Here is a 17,523-nt window from a genome sequence, read left to right as displayed (position 1 = left end):
TTTGCCCTGCTCAGTGAGAGCCAGAGGATTTCCTGCTGCTAAAAATACGCCGATCGCGAAATCTGGCCCTCGGAGTCACATTTTTTCTGACTCATGTCCCTCCACCCCCTGTGGTTCCGGCAGCTGCTGCTGCTCCTGCCCGGCGTGGTGCTGTGAAGAGCTCATGAAGAGGCACATTTATGGAGTTTTATGGGGTGCAGAGCGAGCCGTGGGGTCGGGGCAGACCCCCCCTTAATCCCCTAGGATGTTTTTAGGGTGCACAGCCAGCAATAAACCCCCCCCCCAGAGGCACAAACCCCGGCAGCCCTGCGGGGATGCGCACGCAGCCGGGCACTTTCCCTCTCACACTCCCCCGGCGCTAAAAAAAAAAAAAAAAGAAAAAAAAAAGAAAAAAAAAAGCCACCTGGCATTAAAAATAGTGACGCCGTGCGGTGACACTGCTGTCACAGGACGTCCGGCGCTGCCTCTGCGCACGCGGGCTCGGCCCCCGGCTGCTCCCTGCCCCTGCAGGGGGAAAAGCAGAAGGAAACGCAGCCCTGCCGCCGTCCCGTCCCCTCTCTGCCACATTTTTTGCAGCAAAAAAATAAAATAAAATAAAAAATAAAAAGCCCTGAAAGCCCATTTTCTGGTCCTCGCTGCGCTCCATGGGGCCGCGCGAGCGCAGCGCCAAGCACAAAGCTCTGAGCCCCGCGGCACGGCGGGGGCACGGGGAGGGTCCCGGGTTCTGGGAGCATTTGGAGAGAAAAACAAAGCCCTGGGGGCTCCCCCACCTCGGGACGAGACCCCCAAACCCTGCTAGAGCACCTGGGGGGGGGCAACACCACAAAAAGGGGGGGGTTTGGGGAGCGCACAGAGGGGCAGAGAGCCACCAGGGCCACGGTTTGGTATTTCCAAGCAGCGCGCAATCCCCAAAGGGATAACATCACCCCGCACAGGGATGGGAAGGAGGCACCAGGAGCACCAGGAGCTGGGGGCGAGGCGGTGCTGGGGGTGCCCCGAAAAACGGGGGGCGTTGCAGCGGGGCTGGCGCACCGAGGTGGCACCACCGAGGCCACCCGCAGGCCCTGCCCCGTGGGCTGGAGGCGCCTTCGCTCTTTAGCACTTCGCCCCCGGCGCGTGTCGGCCCCGTAAATCATTCATCAGCCCCTCGCCCGGCTCTCCTCCCCGGGCCATGAATCATTTAACCTCCACCCGCAGGGAGACGAGGAAATTCCAGAAAGAGGAGAGCCGCTGGAAACGACACCGCGCTGCTGCAACCTGAGCGGTGGCACCCAGCTCGCTCCCCACACCCCCCCCCCGTCCCCTTTTTGGGGACACGGTTTCTGGTGGCACAGGCCCAGTAGATGCACGGAGCAGCTCCGACCTCCAGGGCTGGGTGAGGAGGGAGCCCCCCCAGATCCTGGTACCCAAATCCAAACCCCCCCCCGTGCTTCCCGGCCGCATTCCTCCCGCGATTAGGCAGCGCCTCTGGGGTTTTGTAAGGGATTTAGCGGCTGGGGAGCCTCGTGCCTGGGGCTGCAGGCACGGCCCCTGAGCCCGGAGGATGGAGCCTGGGCCCCAAAAGAGCTGGGAACGGACCCCACCGGCCCCACCAACAGCTTCATCCCCCTGCCGTGCCTCAGTTTCCCCATGCTGGGGACGCAGAACGCGCTGCATGGTCACCATATGTGATTAATCCAGAGCGAGGTGCTCAGCGACCCCTCTGCTGTGAAGCAGGGGGGCTGGCTGCTCGTCCGTGTGCTCCCCACCCACCCCATATCCTCCCGGACCTGGCCTGCTCGCACCCAAATTAAGGGAGATATTTGGGTGCAGTCCTGGGGTCCACCAGGGACCCCGTCCACCCCGTCCTATGCGCCAGCACCCCCTGTCCCAGCTCCTGGGGGGCACCCTGCTCCCAGGGTCCTCGGGAGAGCCCCCCAAAATCCCCCACAAAGGCAGCTCGTGCCCCCCGGCCCCTCGGGGCGTGCCGCCCGGTGTTTCACGGTGATGCAGCAAGGGGGGGACACGGTGCCAAACGGGGGGGATCCCCAAACCCCACAACGTCCCCACGCACAGCCTGGGGAGCTGGGGGAGCTGCCAGCATGAGCAAACCCCATCACCTCCACCCCATGAGCCAGGAGGATTCATTCAGCGTGCCAACACCCCCGCGCCCCCAGCCACAGCCCCAGTGGCTCAGCAGGCCCCCCTCACCCACTGTTCCCCCTCCAGCCAAATTTACCCCAAAAGCAGCTCCATTTCCAGAGCAGACTGAGCGAAGCAGGAGCACCGAGGTGCCCTCCCCGCTGCGTGCCCCTTAGCCCAGCAGCAGAGCCCCCCCCCGGGACCCAAAGTGGCCGTGGGCTCTGCGCCGGGCACGGCCCCGTGGGGGATCCCCGGCACGCACCCCCAGAAACCCAGCACCCCAACTGCAGCCCCCCAGCCCCCCCCGTGCCATGCTGGGGTCACCCGGGGGGGGCCACACAGAGCCTTGGCATGGGCTGGTATGGGAGCAGGACCCGGAGCCCTTGGGCGTGAAGCGCTGGGCGCACCGGTCCCCATTCCTCTTTCAGCATCTGCAGCCCGACAGGCGGGGCGGACGGACAGACAGACAGACAGACAGACCCCGCCGGCACACCCAGGTTCCCCTTCCCGAGCCCTGGGGCTCCGGAGGTGGGATGAAAGCGGGCGAGGAGCATGTACCTGGGCTCAGCTCCGTGCCGTGGGTGGGGAGAGCGCTGCCAGCCCGCAGCCCATGCCCGGCTCGGCGCCGCGGCTCCGGGCTCTGCGCAGGGCTTGGGGACTTCCTCAAATGCCTCCTCGGAGATCAGGAACTTGCAGAAAAAAAACGAGGCGCCCGTTGAAAGCCCCGCGTGCATGGGAACGTGTTGCAATAACCGCTGCAAGAGGCCCCACGGGGTGAGCGTGGCCCCTGCTATCTCGGCAGGACAGCCAAGCGCCTCCGACCGCAGCCGCCGCGGGACCCGCGCGGAGGAAATCAGGGGGCCGGGGGCATCAGAGGCACCCGGTGAGCCCAGGGCTGGCAGCGGGGACCCAGGCACCAAGAAGGGGACATTTCGGGGATGGAGGGACAAGCAGAGCCCGGCCAGGGCAAGGCTGCCACGTCCCCCCCACCAGGACCCCACCCCGGCGGCGGAGAGGGCGGAGGCGCGAAGCCCCACGGAAGCAGCGGCCAACGCAGGATGATTTCAGCCTCTCACCAGGAGGAGCAGGCCTGGGGGGGCCTGGTCAGCTCGGGGCTCGCATCCAGACTGCAGCAAGCCCCCACCCTGCACGCCACGGGGGTCCCGGTGGGCACCAGGGACATGTGGATGGGTGGTGGGGAAGGACCGGTGGGAATTGGGTGCCGCAGGGTGCCCCGCGCCTTTACCCGTGCCACATCGGGCAACCCGGCCACCACACCGAGGTCATTTTTACCTCTTCCTGCCTAAACGGAGCAAGAATCCTCAGCAGGACCTGGGCTGTGCCCAGCCTGAGGTCCCCAAGGTCCCCAAGGTCCCCGCAGCATCCGGGTGGGTGGCTGGGAGCGAGGCTTCAGGCGGAGAGACCGAACCGCTCCCGGCCGGGAGTGGGAAGCTCCAGCATCCTCACACCGAAACCTGCCACCACAAATCCCGGGCGAGCTGAAAACATCCAAAAAAGCAGAAGCAGGGCCCTGGGATCGCAGCGAGCCCCGGCTCCCAGATGCACCGCGGCCCCAGAATCTCCCATGGGAACAACTCCAGCCTTTCACCGCTGCCGAGTCAAATTAGTTCGGCAGCAGCAAGGGTTTCGCTTTGAGAAGGTGAATCTGTTTCATTTTCAAGCTTTCACGGCGGCGGGCAAGCCAGTAAACACAGCATGCAAATAACATTCAAACACGCCAGGCCCTGGGCAGCCTCCTGCTATCAAGTTCTGTCTTGCAAAGTCAGCAAAAGCCGGGGGTGGAAGAGGTTCCTCAGAGCCCCTGCTGCTGCCAGCGATCGCAATCTCAAAGTGCTCCTCGCGGCAGGCTGCTGGAGCTGCCTTTCAGCTCCTCCACACCTCTCCTCCCTCCGGGGCTGCCAAAACCGTGCGTGGTGGGAACCGCCTGGAGGTGGCTGGGCACGGCGCGGCGGGCATGCACGGACAACCAGGGTGTGCACGGCACGGCGGGTGTGCACAGATAATCGGGGTGTGCACGGTGGTGAGGGTGTGCACAGATAATCGGGGTGTGCACGGTGGTGAGGGTGTGCACGGACACCCAGAACTGGGACACCCTCAGTGGGGTGCGCAATCGGGGTGCGCAGGGACGATCGGGGTGCGCATGGCACCGCGGGTGTGCCCGGATAATCCGGGTGTGCACGGCACGGCGGGTGTGCACAGGGAACCAGGGGGGTGTGTGGACAACCAGGGGCGTGCACAGGCACTCGGGGTGTGCCCAGGGGTGAGGGTGTGCGAGGAGGATCGGGGTGTGCGTGGATGACGGGGGTGCGCGCGGCGGTGTGGGTGCGCGTGGATAATCGGGGTGTGCGTGGCGCTGCGGGTGTGCACAGGCAGCCAGGGGTGTGCAAAGACAATCGGGGCGTGCACAGACAGCCAGGGGTGTGCACAGGCAGCCAGGGGTGTGCACGGACATGAGGGTGGCAGCTCGGCAGGGGAGCCGAGCCGTGGTCGTGCCGCGGTGCGCCCCGCTCCCCATCCCACGGCACGGGCAGCTCGGGGGCTCCAGGCCCCGCCAGCAGCACCCAGGAGGCGTGAGGAAGGTGATGAGGAAGGCACGGGGCACCCTGAGGGGCTCCCTGCCCAGTTCCCCCTCGCAGTGCCGGTGCCGTGGGGCCCTCATCCCACAGCTGGAAGTAAAACCTGGGAAGGCGAAGCGTGCCCTGGGCTGCAGCACGAACGGGGAAACGCGCGGCCCCCGCCTCCCCCGCGGCCCCAAAGCTCTCCTTCCTCCTGCCTTGCACCAACGGGACGCATCCAGAGCCAGCCACGTCCAAGGGATGTGTCCCTCGGCCCCAGGAGGCGTTTACCCCGCAGGAGATGCTGCAGGGAGTGGGTATATAAGGCAGGTGGGGCAGCATTTGGGGTCTCCCTCTTGCATTCGCCACCAAAGCAGTCCCTGAGGGAGATTCCCTGGGCTGAAATGAGGGCAGAAACCCCGCTCTGCTTCATTTTTCATGTGCCAAATGTGGGGCAGCGTGCTCTTTGCACCTTGCTACAAGGCAGAAGAGGCTGACCCCCGGCTCCCGGCCTCCCCTCCCCGGGGATGGGGACGGGGATGGGGACGGCGCGGCCCCAGCTGGCTCCCAGGGCCCCTTCCAGCCCCATCACCGTGCGGGCAGGCGCCGTCCCCCCGCGGTGCCTGACACACTTTCTGCCTCCTGCAAAAATAGGTCAGGAAACCGGGCCCCGTCCCGCCGGGTCCCTGCGATGCCACGAGGGGGCTGCACCCACCCCAAATCCCTTCTTGGGGATGGGACACGGCGTGGCACCGGGTGCCACCCGCATCCACGGCACCCAAGGATCAGGACGAGCCCTTGCCACCAGGACCCCGCAGACGGTGCCGGGTTTGGGGCACGGGATGCATCCCTTGGGATGCCCCACTGCCTGCTCCCTGTCCTCCTGATGGTCCCAAAAGGCCCCGACCTGCCCGTGGTGGCCCCGTGGGGTGCTCCTGCTTTTTTTGGGGGGGCCCTGCAGGGCCTCGTCCACCCCACGCACTCAGCACCGCCGCTGCTGCACGAAACCCGCTGGGACCCGGCTTCGGCTCCCCACGAGTGGGAAGTGAAAGCTGACCCAGGCAGCTGCACCGGGACCCCTGGCTGCCTTCCTCCTCCTCCTCTTTCTCCTCCTCTTCCTCCTCCCTCCTCCTCTGTGCAGTCCGGGGCCCCTGTGCCAAACCGTGTGCCTGGAGAGGGCCAGCCCCGTGGGGTGCAGCAGCACCGCACCCCTGTGCCAAAAAAAAACCTGTCCCCAAGGCACCCCTGTCCCCGAGCCACCTCTGTCCCCGAGCCACCCCTGTCCCTGAGACACCCACCCCCGAGTCACCCCTGTCCCCAAAACGCCCCCTGCCCCATGCCAGGCACCGAGCGCTGGCTGGCACCGGGGACACCCCCTTTCCACCCCAAAACCACACACACCAGCTTTACAAACCCCCCCCTGTGCACGGCGCCGCCTCTCCTGCAGCTTTGGGGTGTCCGAGGGCTGCCCCTGAGCACCCCCAGGGGGGCAGCATCACCACCACCACCCCCCTGTTGTGCTCACGGGGAGGGGACGCAGGGCGCGGGCACCGCGGGGTGGCACGGCGGCGCTTCCAAACGTGCCCCCAGGTATTTTTAGAGGTTTTTAGAGGTTTTTAGGGTATTTCTATGCAGCAGGGCGTAGCAGCAGACCCCACAGCTCAGCATCGCTGGGGACACCCCCCTGGGGTCCCAACCTCGCCACCCCAGAGCCCCCCCCCCCCAGCCCCAGAGCCCAGCACCTCCTGCACCCAGGCGATGGGTCGCACCCTGGCCACCCCCTGTAGGATTTCTCCCGCTGCCCCGGGGTTTTGGGGCTCTCACTGAGCGTGGCTTTAATCACCTGGGGGCCCCGATGGACACCTCCCATTTTGGGGACCCCCCTGCCCATGAGGATGAGCTGAGAGCCACCACCAGAGCCCGGCACCGGCCGCTCTCGCTTCCCCCTGCAGTGCCCAGGGGTGGGGGGGTTTCCAATTTCTGCCTCTTTGGGGGGTTGGCGGAGACATCCACGGGGCAGGGAGGGATCCCGAAACCCTCCCCTGCCATAAATGACCCCTCCCTGGTGCCCTCTGATCCCATAACAGCTCTGGGCAGCCTGGCACAAAGGGTCCCGAGGTGGCACCGCAGCCCTGCGGCGACCCCAACCCCCCCCCCGTGGCACCGAGGAGAGGGACATCCCCCAGCCACACACCCCCCGAGCATCCCCCCACTGGCCCTGGGAGGGGGCAAAAAGCAAATCCCTGCCCGATTCGGGCCCTGGGATGTGCTGGGGGGTAAGCTGGGAGGTGCTGGGATGAACTGGGATACGCTGGGAAGCCTCCAGCCGGGCGCACGGCCCCGCGGTCACCGCGCTGCGCACCTTCGGAGCACGGATGCAACCATCCAAAACCTGCCCCAAAAACCTGCCCCATCCCAAACCTGCGCCCCCCCCCAGGAGCTCACCCGACCCCCAGCTCGGCACGGCACGAGGAGCAGAAGCAGCAGCAGCAGGAGCAGAAGGAGCAGGAGAAGAAGGAGCAGGAGGAGCAGGAGCGGCACAGGACGAGCAGGGTCAAAGCTCGGGGCGCACGGGGTGGGGGCAGCGCCCAGCACCCCAAATAGGGGCGCAGGGAGCCGAGCAGGGTGGGGGGCACCCCGATACCCCGGGGGGGGCACCCCGATCACCCCGATACCTCGGTGTCCTGGCAGCAAGTCGAGGTTTCACCGCGGGTGCCGCCGAGGTGCAGCAGCTCCGCCAGGCCCGGGCGCGTTCCCTGGCTGCCTCATGGAAACGGGAGCCGAGGGGAAAACCGCAGGGACTTTCCCAAAAAAAAAATAAAAAATTAAAAAAAACAATTAAAAAATAAAATGGGCCGGGCTGTCGTGCTTGGGTTTGGTGTTTTTTTATTTTTTTTTTTTTTCCCTGCCCACCCAGTTCTCTTCCCAAGGGGAAAAAAAAATGAAGCGCGGTGGCGCGGGGACGCCCGCACCGGGGTCTCCAGTTTGGCACCGGGACCCTCCTCGCTCCTGGGGGGCCGGATCCTGCCCTGGGGGGGGTTGAGGGGGGGGGTCCCGCAGCCCCTCGCCCCCAAGCAGCAGCCGTGGTGCCCTCCCCGTGGCCACCCTCCAGCTTGGGCAGACAATGCCCCTTTCATCCCGCGGGGACATGGGGACATGGGGACACGGGGACGGGGACACGCTCGCCGCCGGCCCCCCCACGGCCCCTCCTGGCTGCTCCACGCCAGGGTGGGTGCCCCCCTCGGGGGGGTCCAAGCCAGGGGGTGCCGCCCCCTCCCCAAAAAGCGGCTCCGTTCCCTGCCTCCCCCTGCCCTCAGCACCCCCCTGCGTGCCGGATGCGCCCCCCAAGCACCCGGCCCCGCTCACCCCCCCCCCCAAAAACCAATCCCTGGGAGCACCAAGAGGTAAAAAGACCCCAAAAACACCCCCGAGGGGTTCACCCCCCCCCCCGTGCCACCCCCAATTTGCCCTCGGCTCCGGTTTTGCTCCGCTCTTGCCCCACACGGGGGGGGGGGGACGGCGCCCGCTCCCCTTTTAATTAGGTCCTATTATTAATGAGCGTGGGGGAGGCCGGGGGGGGGCAGCGGTGGGGGCCGCACCTGGGACCCCCGTGGCGCCCCCCAAGCCCCAATGCGGGGTCTGGGGGTTCCCAAACCCTCAGCATCCCCCCCCCCCCCCCACAAACCTCCCCCCCCACCTCGGCCGAGCCAGGAGCACTCACCCCAAATCTTTTTGCGGCAGATTTCACTTTTTGCTTTTTTTTTTTTTCTTTTTTTTTTTTTTTTTCTTTTTTTTTGCTGTTTTGGAGCAATTTCGCAGCCGGGAGCAGGAGGGGACGGGGCCGTCTTTACGCGCGCCCCCCCCCCACCACCCCAAAACCAGCACCGGGATGGTCTCGGCGCCCCCCCCACCCCCCCCAAAACCCCTCAAAACACCCCAAAATCCCCCAAAACGCCGCAGCCCGGGGGGGGCCGGAGCTGGCCCCGGGGGCCGCCCCCCCCCGCCCAAACTTGGCCAGGAAGTGACCGGGACGTGGGGGGGGGGGGGGGGAGCGCACGGTGCCCTTCGGACACCCCCCCCTCCCTGGGGGTCCCCCCCAGCTCTCCTGGGGCTAGGGGGGGGGGGGGCAATTTTGGGGAGGTCCGGGGGGGTCCGGGGGGGGGGCGCACTGACCTGGCCGTGCCGCTGCGTGCGCTCCCGGGGGCTCGGGGGGGGGGGGGGGAGGAGGAGGAAGAGGAGGAAGAGGAGGAGGAGGAGGAGGAGGAGGAGGCGGCCGAGCCCTTCCCACGCCTCCCCCCAGCGCACAGCCCCCCCCCCACCGTGAACCACCCCCCCCCCCGGAGCTGCTCAACCCTTATCAGCCCCCCCCGAGCGACCCCGAGGCGCCCCCCACCCTTTTATCCCCCCCCCCATCCTCTCCCCGTTTTTATGGTGCTCGGAGTCCCCGAACCCCAAACGCCCCCCCCCAAAAAATAAAAACCCAAACCCAGCCCCCGGGGGGGTCCTGGGGCTGTTGGGGGGGGGCAGCGAAGCCCCCCTGGGGGGGGGGGCCCGGGTGGTCCCTGCCCGAGCTCACCACATGTTGGGGGGGGGGCACACGGGGATGGGGAGGGTCCTATGGGGATGGGGGGGGGGGGCAGGATGGAGAGGCGACCCCCCCGCGCCCGAATTGTTTGTTTTATTCCTAAAGAACCCGCGCCGGTACAAGGTACAAAACCTGCCCCCCCCCGCGGGGGCACCCACTAGGGGTCACACACCGAGCCCGGGGCCCCCCCTCCCTGAAAAAAGAGCTTGGGGGGGGGGGCAGAAACCCCCAGGGACCCCCCCTCTGGGGGTGCTGGGGACCCCCCCAAGCTCTCCTCTTTATGCTTGGACACGCCAGGAGCCCCCCAGCCCCCCCTGGACATGCCAGGAGCCCCCCCTAAAGCACAGGACCCCCCCCCCCAAGCAGAACAGAGGGGATGGAGCCCTGCAAGGAGCGGGGTGGTGGCACGGGGGGGGTCCTCTCCTCCCCTGTCCCCCCCCACCGAGGGCTGAAGGGCACTTTGGGTTCGCCACCGATGGGTACAGCAGCATCCGGGGGGGGCCCAGCTGCCACCCCCAGCCTGGGGAGAAGCGGGGGGGGGGCACAAAACGCCCCCCAACCCCTCCTGACCCCCCCCTCTCCAAGGAGCTGGGGGTGCCCGGCACGGCTGCGGACCCGGAGGCAGAAGCGTGGGTGCGTGCGCGCACGCGGGTGCGAGAGCTGCGGCGGGGACGGGGAGGGGGACACACAAAAAATAACCCCCAGGGGGGGCTCGGGGGGGTCCTCAGTTAACGCTGTCCTCGTCGCTGGCCTCGCCGCGGTCGTCTTTGGTCTCGGAGAGGGAGCTCTCGTCGATGTTCTCCAGCGAGGCGGCGTGCTGGATGGAGAGCTCGGAGAGCGCCAGGGCGGGCAGCGTGCTCTGCTCCGGGAACAGCCAGGGCTTGAGGCCGGGGTTGTGCCGCTGCTTCCAGTCCGGGTACTTGAGGCACGCCTTGTACATCTTCTTCATCGCCTGCCGTGGGCGCAGCGGCGGGTTGGAGGGGGCGCGGGGAACAAGCGAGGGACCCCTCGGAGCGCGAGACCCCCCCCCGATACCCGACTCACCTTGGGGGCCAGGAACTGCGAGGATTTGTTCACCACCCATTTCGGCAGGGAGCCTGTGGAACGGAGAGGAGAGGGGTCCCCGGGATGAGGCCGGCACCCCCCGGGGGTCAGGGGGCTCCGGGACCCCCCCGGCAAAGGGGTGAGGGGAGAGGGTGAGCAGGGAGGGTGCAGGGAAAAGGGGGTTGGTGCGCCCAGTTTGCTCCAGTTGCACCCAGGGGACCCCAGAAGGGTGCCCCCCGGGTTCCCCCCTTGGTCTTTTCCCCTCCTGGTGCTGCCAAATTTAAGATTTCAGCTCCTTGGGCACAGCCAGGGACGTTTCAGGGGAACAATCCCAAAACGTCCCGAGTGGTGTCACCCCAGTGCCCCAACTGGGACCAGTATGATGACTCCAGCCCCCCCGCTGCCCACTTTCTCCAACGCCGCTCCCCGAATCCGCCCTGCCCGCACCCACCCGTCCAGGCTGAGCCCCTCGGGGTGGGATTATTGGGGCCCCCCCCTCACCTTTGGGGTCCACCTGTGCCAGGTAGGTGATGGTGCAGCTCTTGGCCCCCTTCCCCTCCACCAGGTAGCCCGTCTGGATGGACACCGCTCGCACCATGTCCTTACGGGGTGGGTATTTCTGCGGGGGGGGGGGACACGAGGAGGATCGGGGGGGGTGATGGGGCAGGGCACCCACAACGACTCCCCCAGAACACGCTGGCACCCACGGGATCCCACCCCAAAACCCCCACCCCAATGGGGACACCGGGGGAGCCGCGGCACCGCGGGGTGCCAGGCGATGCGCTCCACCACCTCCCCCTCCCGGGGTCCCTCTCCAAGCCCACCCCAAGCCTCTTCCCGGGCTCTGAGCGACCCCAGAGCCCACCCAGCCCCATAGCACCCCCCCCCGGTCGCCCCCCACCCCCAGCAGGCGCTCACGGGGTGCTTGACGGAGTAGTTCATGATGATGTAGTCGGTGCCCATGGGCAGCCAGGAGCGCAGCGTGACGACGTCCCGGTTCTTCAGGGGCTTGGGGCACTTCCCTGGGGACAGCAGCAGCGGGGGGCCAGTGGTGAGACCCCCACCACCCCCCCAGGCATTCATCCCAGCCCCCTCCCCACCTCTGCGGGTGCCAAATCCCTCCCAAACCAAGCTCCTCACCGTGACGCCCCCGGCACCACGAGCGCACCCGGGTCCCCACCGAGCCCCAGGGTGCTGCTGGCACCCCGCCGCCCCCCCCCCCATCACCGGCCCCGTGGCCCCCTCCTCACAGGCGTAGTAGCCCACGTCGGCGTTGACGGTCAGGCGGCCGATGTCGAAGGTCTCGATGACGTTGGTGTCCCACTTCTTGCGGTACTCGATGTCGTGCAGCACGTCGTACAGCGTCTCCGCCGCCACGTCCTTGCACTCCATCCTGCACTGCAGGGGCGGGCGGCTGAGAAACCACCCCGGGAAGGGGGTCCACAGGCACCCAGCACCCCCGGGAGGGTGCAAAGGGGCAGCAGCCCCGCTAGCAAAGCCCCCCGCAGTAGGGTTGGGGAGCCCCCCAGCCCCTCAGAGCTCCCCGCGCATCCCCAGCGCCAAGCTCCGGTGCCCGCAGCCACATCGCCGCACGCATCCCCGGCTGCTGCTCGCTCCCTGAGGGCAGGGGGCTGAGGGGAAGCCCCCCCGGACCCCGCTAGCAGCAGCCCCAGCAGCTGACGGCCCCATAAAGCAGCAAAACCCGGCCAGAGGAGGCGGCACGCAGCGCTCCCCCCCCTCACCCCCCCTCCTGGCTCTGCGTGACGCGCCGCGAGCTGCGTTTGGGTGCTCGCAAAATCCCTCTGCTGCCAGGCAGGAAAATGCACAAATCACCCGAGGGAAAAGCCCACCAGCAGGGCGGGAGGACAACAGAGCTCTCCACGCACAGCTCGGCCCAGTTTGGCCCAGTTTGGCCCAGTTTGCACCCCCCCCCCCAGAGCCACCGTGGTGCAGAGCTCTGCACCGGGCTGCCCGCGGTGCTGAGGGTACCGGGGGGCCCTTCCCACCTTGGGGGGTTTCTTCCCTCCTCGCCTCCATCCTGGGGGCACGGGGGGCAGCTGGGGGCAGCCGCAGCCTCGCCGGCCCCGGAGCAGCTCCAGTAACCATGGCAGCCAAATCCTCGGCAAGAGGAGGAGGAGGAGGAGGAGGAGGAAGGCAAAGCTGCCATCGGCGCAGCGGGGCCGCCACGGGACCCCCCCGGGGGCGGTCACAGCGGTGCCCCCAAGCAGGGAGAGGCTGCGGGGTGCAGGGGGGTGCACCCATGGGTGCCGGGGCAGGAGCTGGGTGAGGCTGAGGTGAGGTTTCCGGGGTGCTTCCCAACACGTCCCGGGGCGCACTGAGAGCCACGGCAGGGCTGGGGGGCTGCAGCACGGGGGCACCCCAGGCACCCAGCACCCACGGTGCCGAGGGACACGGACCCGGGAGCACCCACGGGTGGCCAAGAAGCACCCGGGAGGGTCCAACCACATCGGTGGCACTTGGCATGGGGCAGCCACGGTGAGCACCGAGCACCCAGAGGGGTCACCAGCACCCCGTGCCCTTCAGCCTGTCCCCTCAACAGCACCAACCACGTGAGGAAGAGGAGGAAGAGGAGGAGGAAGGAGGGCTCAGGGTGAACCGTGGGGCTGCCCCAGCACCCTGGGGCGCACAAACCGAGGTCCCCCCGGCGAGGAGCAGCGCGTGCATGGGGCGCAGCGAGCAGGGGGGGCTTCCTCATGTGCCGTGCCCTCTGCCAGGCCCCCCCACGGCACCGCTCCTGCTCCTTTTTGCTCCTCGGGTGGCAGCAGCCGGTGGTGACTCAGGGCCTGCCCGCGCTGCCACCGTGACACCCGTGTGGCACGCGGTGCCACCGGCTGCCGTGACTCACCGGGGCCACCGGGACGCGGGGCAACACCGGGGTCCCCCCCTCGGGAAGGGCACGGTGCCACCCGGCGCCGTGCGCCCCAGCCCTGGGTCAATATTGACTCTGGGTGTGCGTGGCCAGCAGGAGGAGGAGGAGGAGGAGGAGGAAGCAGGGCCAGGAGGGAGGCGGGCGCAAGGCATTCAAGCGGCCGCCTGTGCCGGGTGCTGCCCCGCTGCGCTCCCAGACCCCAAAATTTGGGGGGGGCAGCCTCAAAAAAGGGGCTTTCTGGGGCAGCCCCTGCACGGCAGGGTGGCCACAAAGCACCCGGTTTGTGTCCTTCCTGGGGGGACCCTGAATTTTGGGGTGCACCAGGAGAAAAAGCTGCTGGGTCTGGGGGATGAACCAGGCACGATCCGGCTGTGGGGCTGGAGGCAGGGACACCCAAACGTGCCCCAGCCTGTGGGGTAGGAATGGAGCCAGCAGGTCCCCAGGGGGGTCCCCCACCCCACCAGGGGCTGCCCCCAGGGTGCTGGGGCCAATTTGGGGCTCCCCGGCACTAAAAGGTGTGGATGGGGGTGGAGGGGAGGAGGGGGGACCTCGCTGCTGTGCGCGGCCACCCCACGGGAGCACTTGGAGATGATGGGGCCGGAGCCTTCCCTGAGGTGCCTGGCGTTGGGATGGGGGCTGAAGGGGGGAGTCCCGGCTGGATGGAGGGGGAAAACCCAAAACTTTTACTGCTGGGGAGGTCACAGAGTTGGGGGGGAGGGACGCGGAGGGGCTGTGGGGTCTCTCCAGACTCAGGACTCAGCTGGATGCAGCCCGGAGCACCCCGACCTGGGGTCAGCTGGGTGGGCAGGCCCCCAAATTCCCGACCCGAATTAGCTGTGATCCTGTGATCCCAGAACAAGGCAGAGCTCGAGGTGAGCCCCTCGCTGGGGGGGGCACCAGAGGTCCCCTAAACCCACTGATGGCACCTGCAGCCCTCATCCTGCAGAAACCCAAACAAGGGGCCGAGGCCAGCAGGTCCCCACCACTTTGGGATGGAGAAACCCCCCCAGGGCCATTCCCAACCACCCTCCCCTGCCCCAGGCGCTCACACAGCCCACCCAAAGCCTCACAGGCGGGGGCTGCTCCTGCCCGGACCCCCCCCAGCCCCAGCTTTGCGCTGCACCCACGGGGTCACCGATGACAACGGAGATCTCCCCGTCTCAAGGTGACCCGAGCCGGATCCGTGGGAATAAATAAATAATGAGCAGCAGCCCGGCCTCACGGGGACGGCCAGCGTGTCCCACACCGTTTTGGGGTCTCTGTGACCCCCCCCCGGGCCAAATTTCCAGCCGGCCCCAAGGCTCGGCACCGCGCGGCACCGGCTCGCTGCGCCTCCAGCCTCCAGCAAGCAGGTTGGGCGAGCCCGGCACCTCTGAGGGAGAGGGGGGGGGAGCCCCGGGGGGGGCCTCTTCAAAGCGGGGCGAGACGTTCGGGTTTCATTTAATTACAGAGCAGGAGAGGGAGCAAACAATACCAGCCCCGGGAAGGCTTTGGGAAGCTGAGGAGCGCGCCCCTGCTCCTCCCGGTGCCACGTCAGCGGCCACCGGGCACGGAGGGGACGGCAGCGGGGTCCCCGGGGGGGTGGGTGCCCGGTGGCACCCCCAAATTGGCAGCCCTGGTGCCACCGGGCATGGCTTCTGCCCGTCCTGTGGGAGAAGCAGCCGGGGTTTTCCCAGCAGGATCCGTGCAGCAGGGTGCTGGGGGCAGGACGCCGGGGCAGGGGGGCGCAGGGGGCCCCGCGGAGAGGACCCGAAGGTTTGGGGAGGGAACGTGGGAGAGGCGCAGGTGTGGGGCAGAGGTGGTGACCCCCCCCAAAGGGCAAATAGGGACCTTGGCCCCGCTCCCCCAGCCCCCAGGGTGCTGCTCAGGGCTCCCCGTGGCGGCGCGGGCGAGGTTCCGGGTGCCGAGCACCCATGGGAGCGTGGCGTCAGCCCCAGCCAGGACATCCTGGTGCGTGTCCCGTGAGGCTTCCCGGCTGAGCTCATCGGCACAGGCAGACGTGGCACCTGGGGATTGTCACCCAGGGGGGGCAGGGCAGGCAGGGGGGGGGCAGCCAGGAGCAGCACCTAAGCACCCAGCCCCCCCCGGCACCACGGCCCCGTCCTTCCCCAAAATCCCTCGGCCCGCACCAGACTCCCCCTTTTCCCATCCCACACCAAACCCAAGGACGTTTGGGGGGGGCAGCAACGCCAGCAGGGGCTGGGGGGAGGGGGGGGGGACACGGTGACATTTGTAGACCAGGCAGCTGGATCCACAGCGTGGGGGGGGGGGGGGGACTGGGACATTGCGCTCAGCCTGGTGCCAACGGGGACCCCACAACCGGGACCCCTCCAAACTCCCGCGTGTCCCCAGGGTGCCGCAGCCCCCGGGGAGCAAACAGCACAGCCACAGCCGCCTGCAAAACACCCCCCCCCCCGGGGCCAGGGCCCCCCCGGCGCTGCCTGTTTGTGCCACCAGCTGCCAGCAGGCCGCGACGCCACCGCCACCTCCGCTCCCACGCCGTCCCCAGGGGGGTCCCCACCAGCAGCCAGCGCCGTCCCCCCCCCCCCTAAAGCACCGGGGGAAGTTTTCCCTTGGCTTTCCCAGCGCCTGGCACCTGCTGTGCCCACACTGTGCCCCCCCCCCTCCCCAAAAAGCTGCTCTCCTGGCATCTCGCCCCACAGCCCCCTGCGCCCCCCGCAGCTCCTGGCCAGCCCGGATGGGGACACAGGAGGCTGGGGACACGGCGGTCCCCTTCCCACAGCCCCCCCCCCCACACACACAGTGAGACTTGGGGGAGTTCTTGGGGTGGGGGGGCACAGCCCCACAGCCCTGCTGTCCCCGATTGTCCCTGGGTGAGTCCCCACGGGCCCCCTTGTCCCCAGGGAACCCTACCCGTCCCTGCCCACCCCAGGGTGCCACTTGTCCCACTTGTCCCGGGGTTCCCACTCCCCCCTTGGGGTCCCTGCTCCCCCCACGGGCACTGCACCACCCGAGGGTCCCCTCCCCGCGCACCCTAAGGTGCTGGTCACCCCTGTGTCCTTGCTTTCCCCCAGGACCCCCAAACCCCTGCGTGAGGGCTCCCCCCAGGGTCCCCACTCACCCCAGGGTCCCCCATTTGCCCCAGGGTGCTGGGCTCCCCCCTGGGTGCTGGGCTCCCCCCTGGGTGCTGAGCTCACCCCAAATCCCCACTTGCCCCAGGATCCCCACTCCCCCCAAGGTGCTGCATCACCCCAGGGTCCCTACTTGTCACCAGGTCCCCGCTCACCCCCCCAGTCCCCACTCCACCAGGGACCCCCCCCCGGTGCCACGGGGACCTCCCTTACCCCCGGAGTCCCCACGTACCCCGAGTCCCCTCCACTCCCCCGCAGCGCTGGGTCACCCGGGGGTCTCCACTCCCCACTGAGCCCTCGCTTGTCCCCACTGCCACTGCGCACCCTCGGGGTCCCCAATCACCCTTGGGGTCCCCAATCACCCCTGGGGTCCCTGCGCCACGGGGGTCCCCTGCGCCACGGGGGTCCCCGGTGCCACGGGGTGCGCGGTGCCATGGGGATGCCCAACGGTGCGCGGGGTACCCGGTGCCAAGGGGTGCCCGGGGGTGCCCGGGGGGGGGTGCCAGCTACCCGGGGGTGCCCCCCCCCAGCCCCTCGGGCTCACCTTGATCTTGTGCAGGGAGCGCTCGGGCTCCAGCAGCTGCACCCAGACGGCCACCCCCGCCTTGCTGTAGCTCAGGCTCCAGCCGCGCTCGCACTCGCACTCCGCCCGGAACGCGCGGAAATCGCGATCGTCGGGGATCTGCACGCTGTCGCGGCCCGACATGGCCCCGCACCGGCCTTAGGGGGGGGGTCGGGGGTCGCCGGTGCCGGTGCCGGGGGCTCGCGGCGGCCCCTACGGCGGCGGCGGCATCCCCGGGGCGCGGCGCCGCCCGGTGCGCGGTGCGCCATGGGCCGGGGCGGGGCGCGCGGAGGGGCGGCACCGGGGGCACGGGGGGGCGAGGGGTGGGGGGCACCGGGATGGGGGGGGGCACCGGGAGTACCGGGGGGGGAAGGGGGAGGGAGGGGGAGGGCAACGGGAGTACCCGGGGAGGGGTATCGGGGGGGTATCGGGGGGGTACCGGGAGCACCTGGGGGGTACCTGGGGGGGTACCGGGAGCGCTGGGGGGGTACTGGGGTTGGTGGAATTGGGGGAGGGGGTGGGGGGTACTGGTGGTGGCACTGGGAGCACTGGGGGGGGCAGTTATTAGGAGGGGGGGCACCGGGAGCGCTGGGGGAGGGGGTACCGGGGGCACTGGGGGGGCACCGGGAGCACCGGGGGGACACCGGGCGGGG

General features: G+C 68.6%; 2 protein-coding genes across 5 annotated transcripts in view; both read right to left on the bottom strand.

The window, feature by feature from the left end:
- Positions 1-8,612, bottom strand: part of ARAP1 (ArfGAP with RhoGAP domain, ankyrin repeat and PH domain 1) — a 37,860-nt gene extending 29,248 nt beyond the window's left edge. The window contains exons 1-2 of one of the 4 annotated variants that reach the window (XM_082772574.1): positions 8,419-8,612; positions 7,373-7,498 (exon numbers count right to left, since the gene is read on the bottom strand). The gene's annotated coding sequence lies outside the window, so the exon portion shown is untranslated. Of the gene's footprint in view, positions 1-2,679; positions 3,052-7,372; positions 7,499-8,418 lie in introns of those variants that run through there. The other 3 variants (XM_082772571.1, XM_082772573.1, XM_082772572.1) reach the window with 3 other exon arrangements.
- Positions 8,613-9,646: 1,034 nt separating this feature from the next.
- Positions 9,647-17,113, bottom strand: STARD10 (StAR related lipid transfer domain containing 10). Its single transcript, XM_082764353.1, has 6 exons — positions 16,853-17,113; positions 11,577-11,724; positions 11,245-11,348; positions 10,828-10,945; positions 10,327-10,379; positions 9,647-10,234 (listed from the first exon to the last, which is right to left on the bottom strand). Exons 1-6 carry the CDS (start codon positions 17,012-17,014, stop codon positions 10,007-10,009), a joined length of 813 nt encoding a protein of 270 aa, XP_082620479.1. The 5' UTR covers positions 17,015-17,113; the 3' UTR covers positions 9,647-10,006.
- Positions 17,114-17,523: the final 410 nt, after the last annotated feature.

The sequence above is a fragment of the Aythya marila genome, assembly GCF_965140915.1.
Source record: "Aythya marila genome assembly, chromosome: 1".
Classification (NCBI taxonomy): Eukaryota; Metazoa; Chordata; class Aves; order Anseriformes; family Anatidae; genus Aythya; species Aythya marila.
The sequence above is the reverse complement of the archived record's forward strand: the minus strand, read 5'-3'. Positions and strand labels throughout refer to the sequence as shown.

Coding starts and splice junctions, on each gene's coding strand:
- STARD10 (XM_082764353.1), bottom strand. CDS start 17,014: ATGTCGGGCCGCGACAGCGTGCAGATCCCCGACGATCGCGATTTCCGC. Junction 10,380..10,827: donor GGCACAGGTGGACCCCAAAG/GTGAGGGGGGGG, acceptor TCCGTTCCACAG/GCTCCCTGCCGAAATGGGTG. Junction 10,235..10,326: donor CGCAGTTCCTGGCCCCCAAG/GTGAGTCGGGTA, acceptor CGCCCACGGCAG/GCGATGAAGAAGATGTACAA.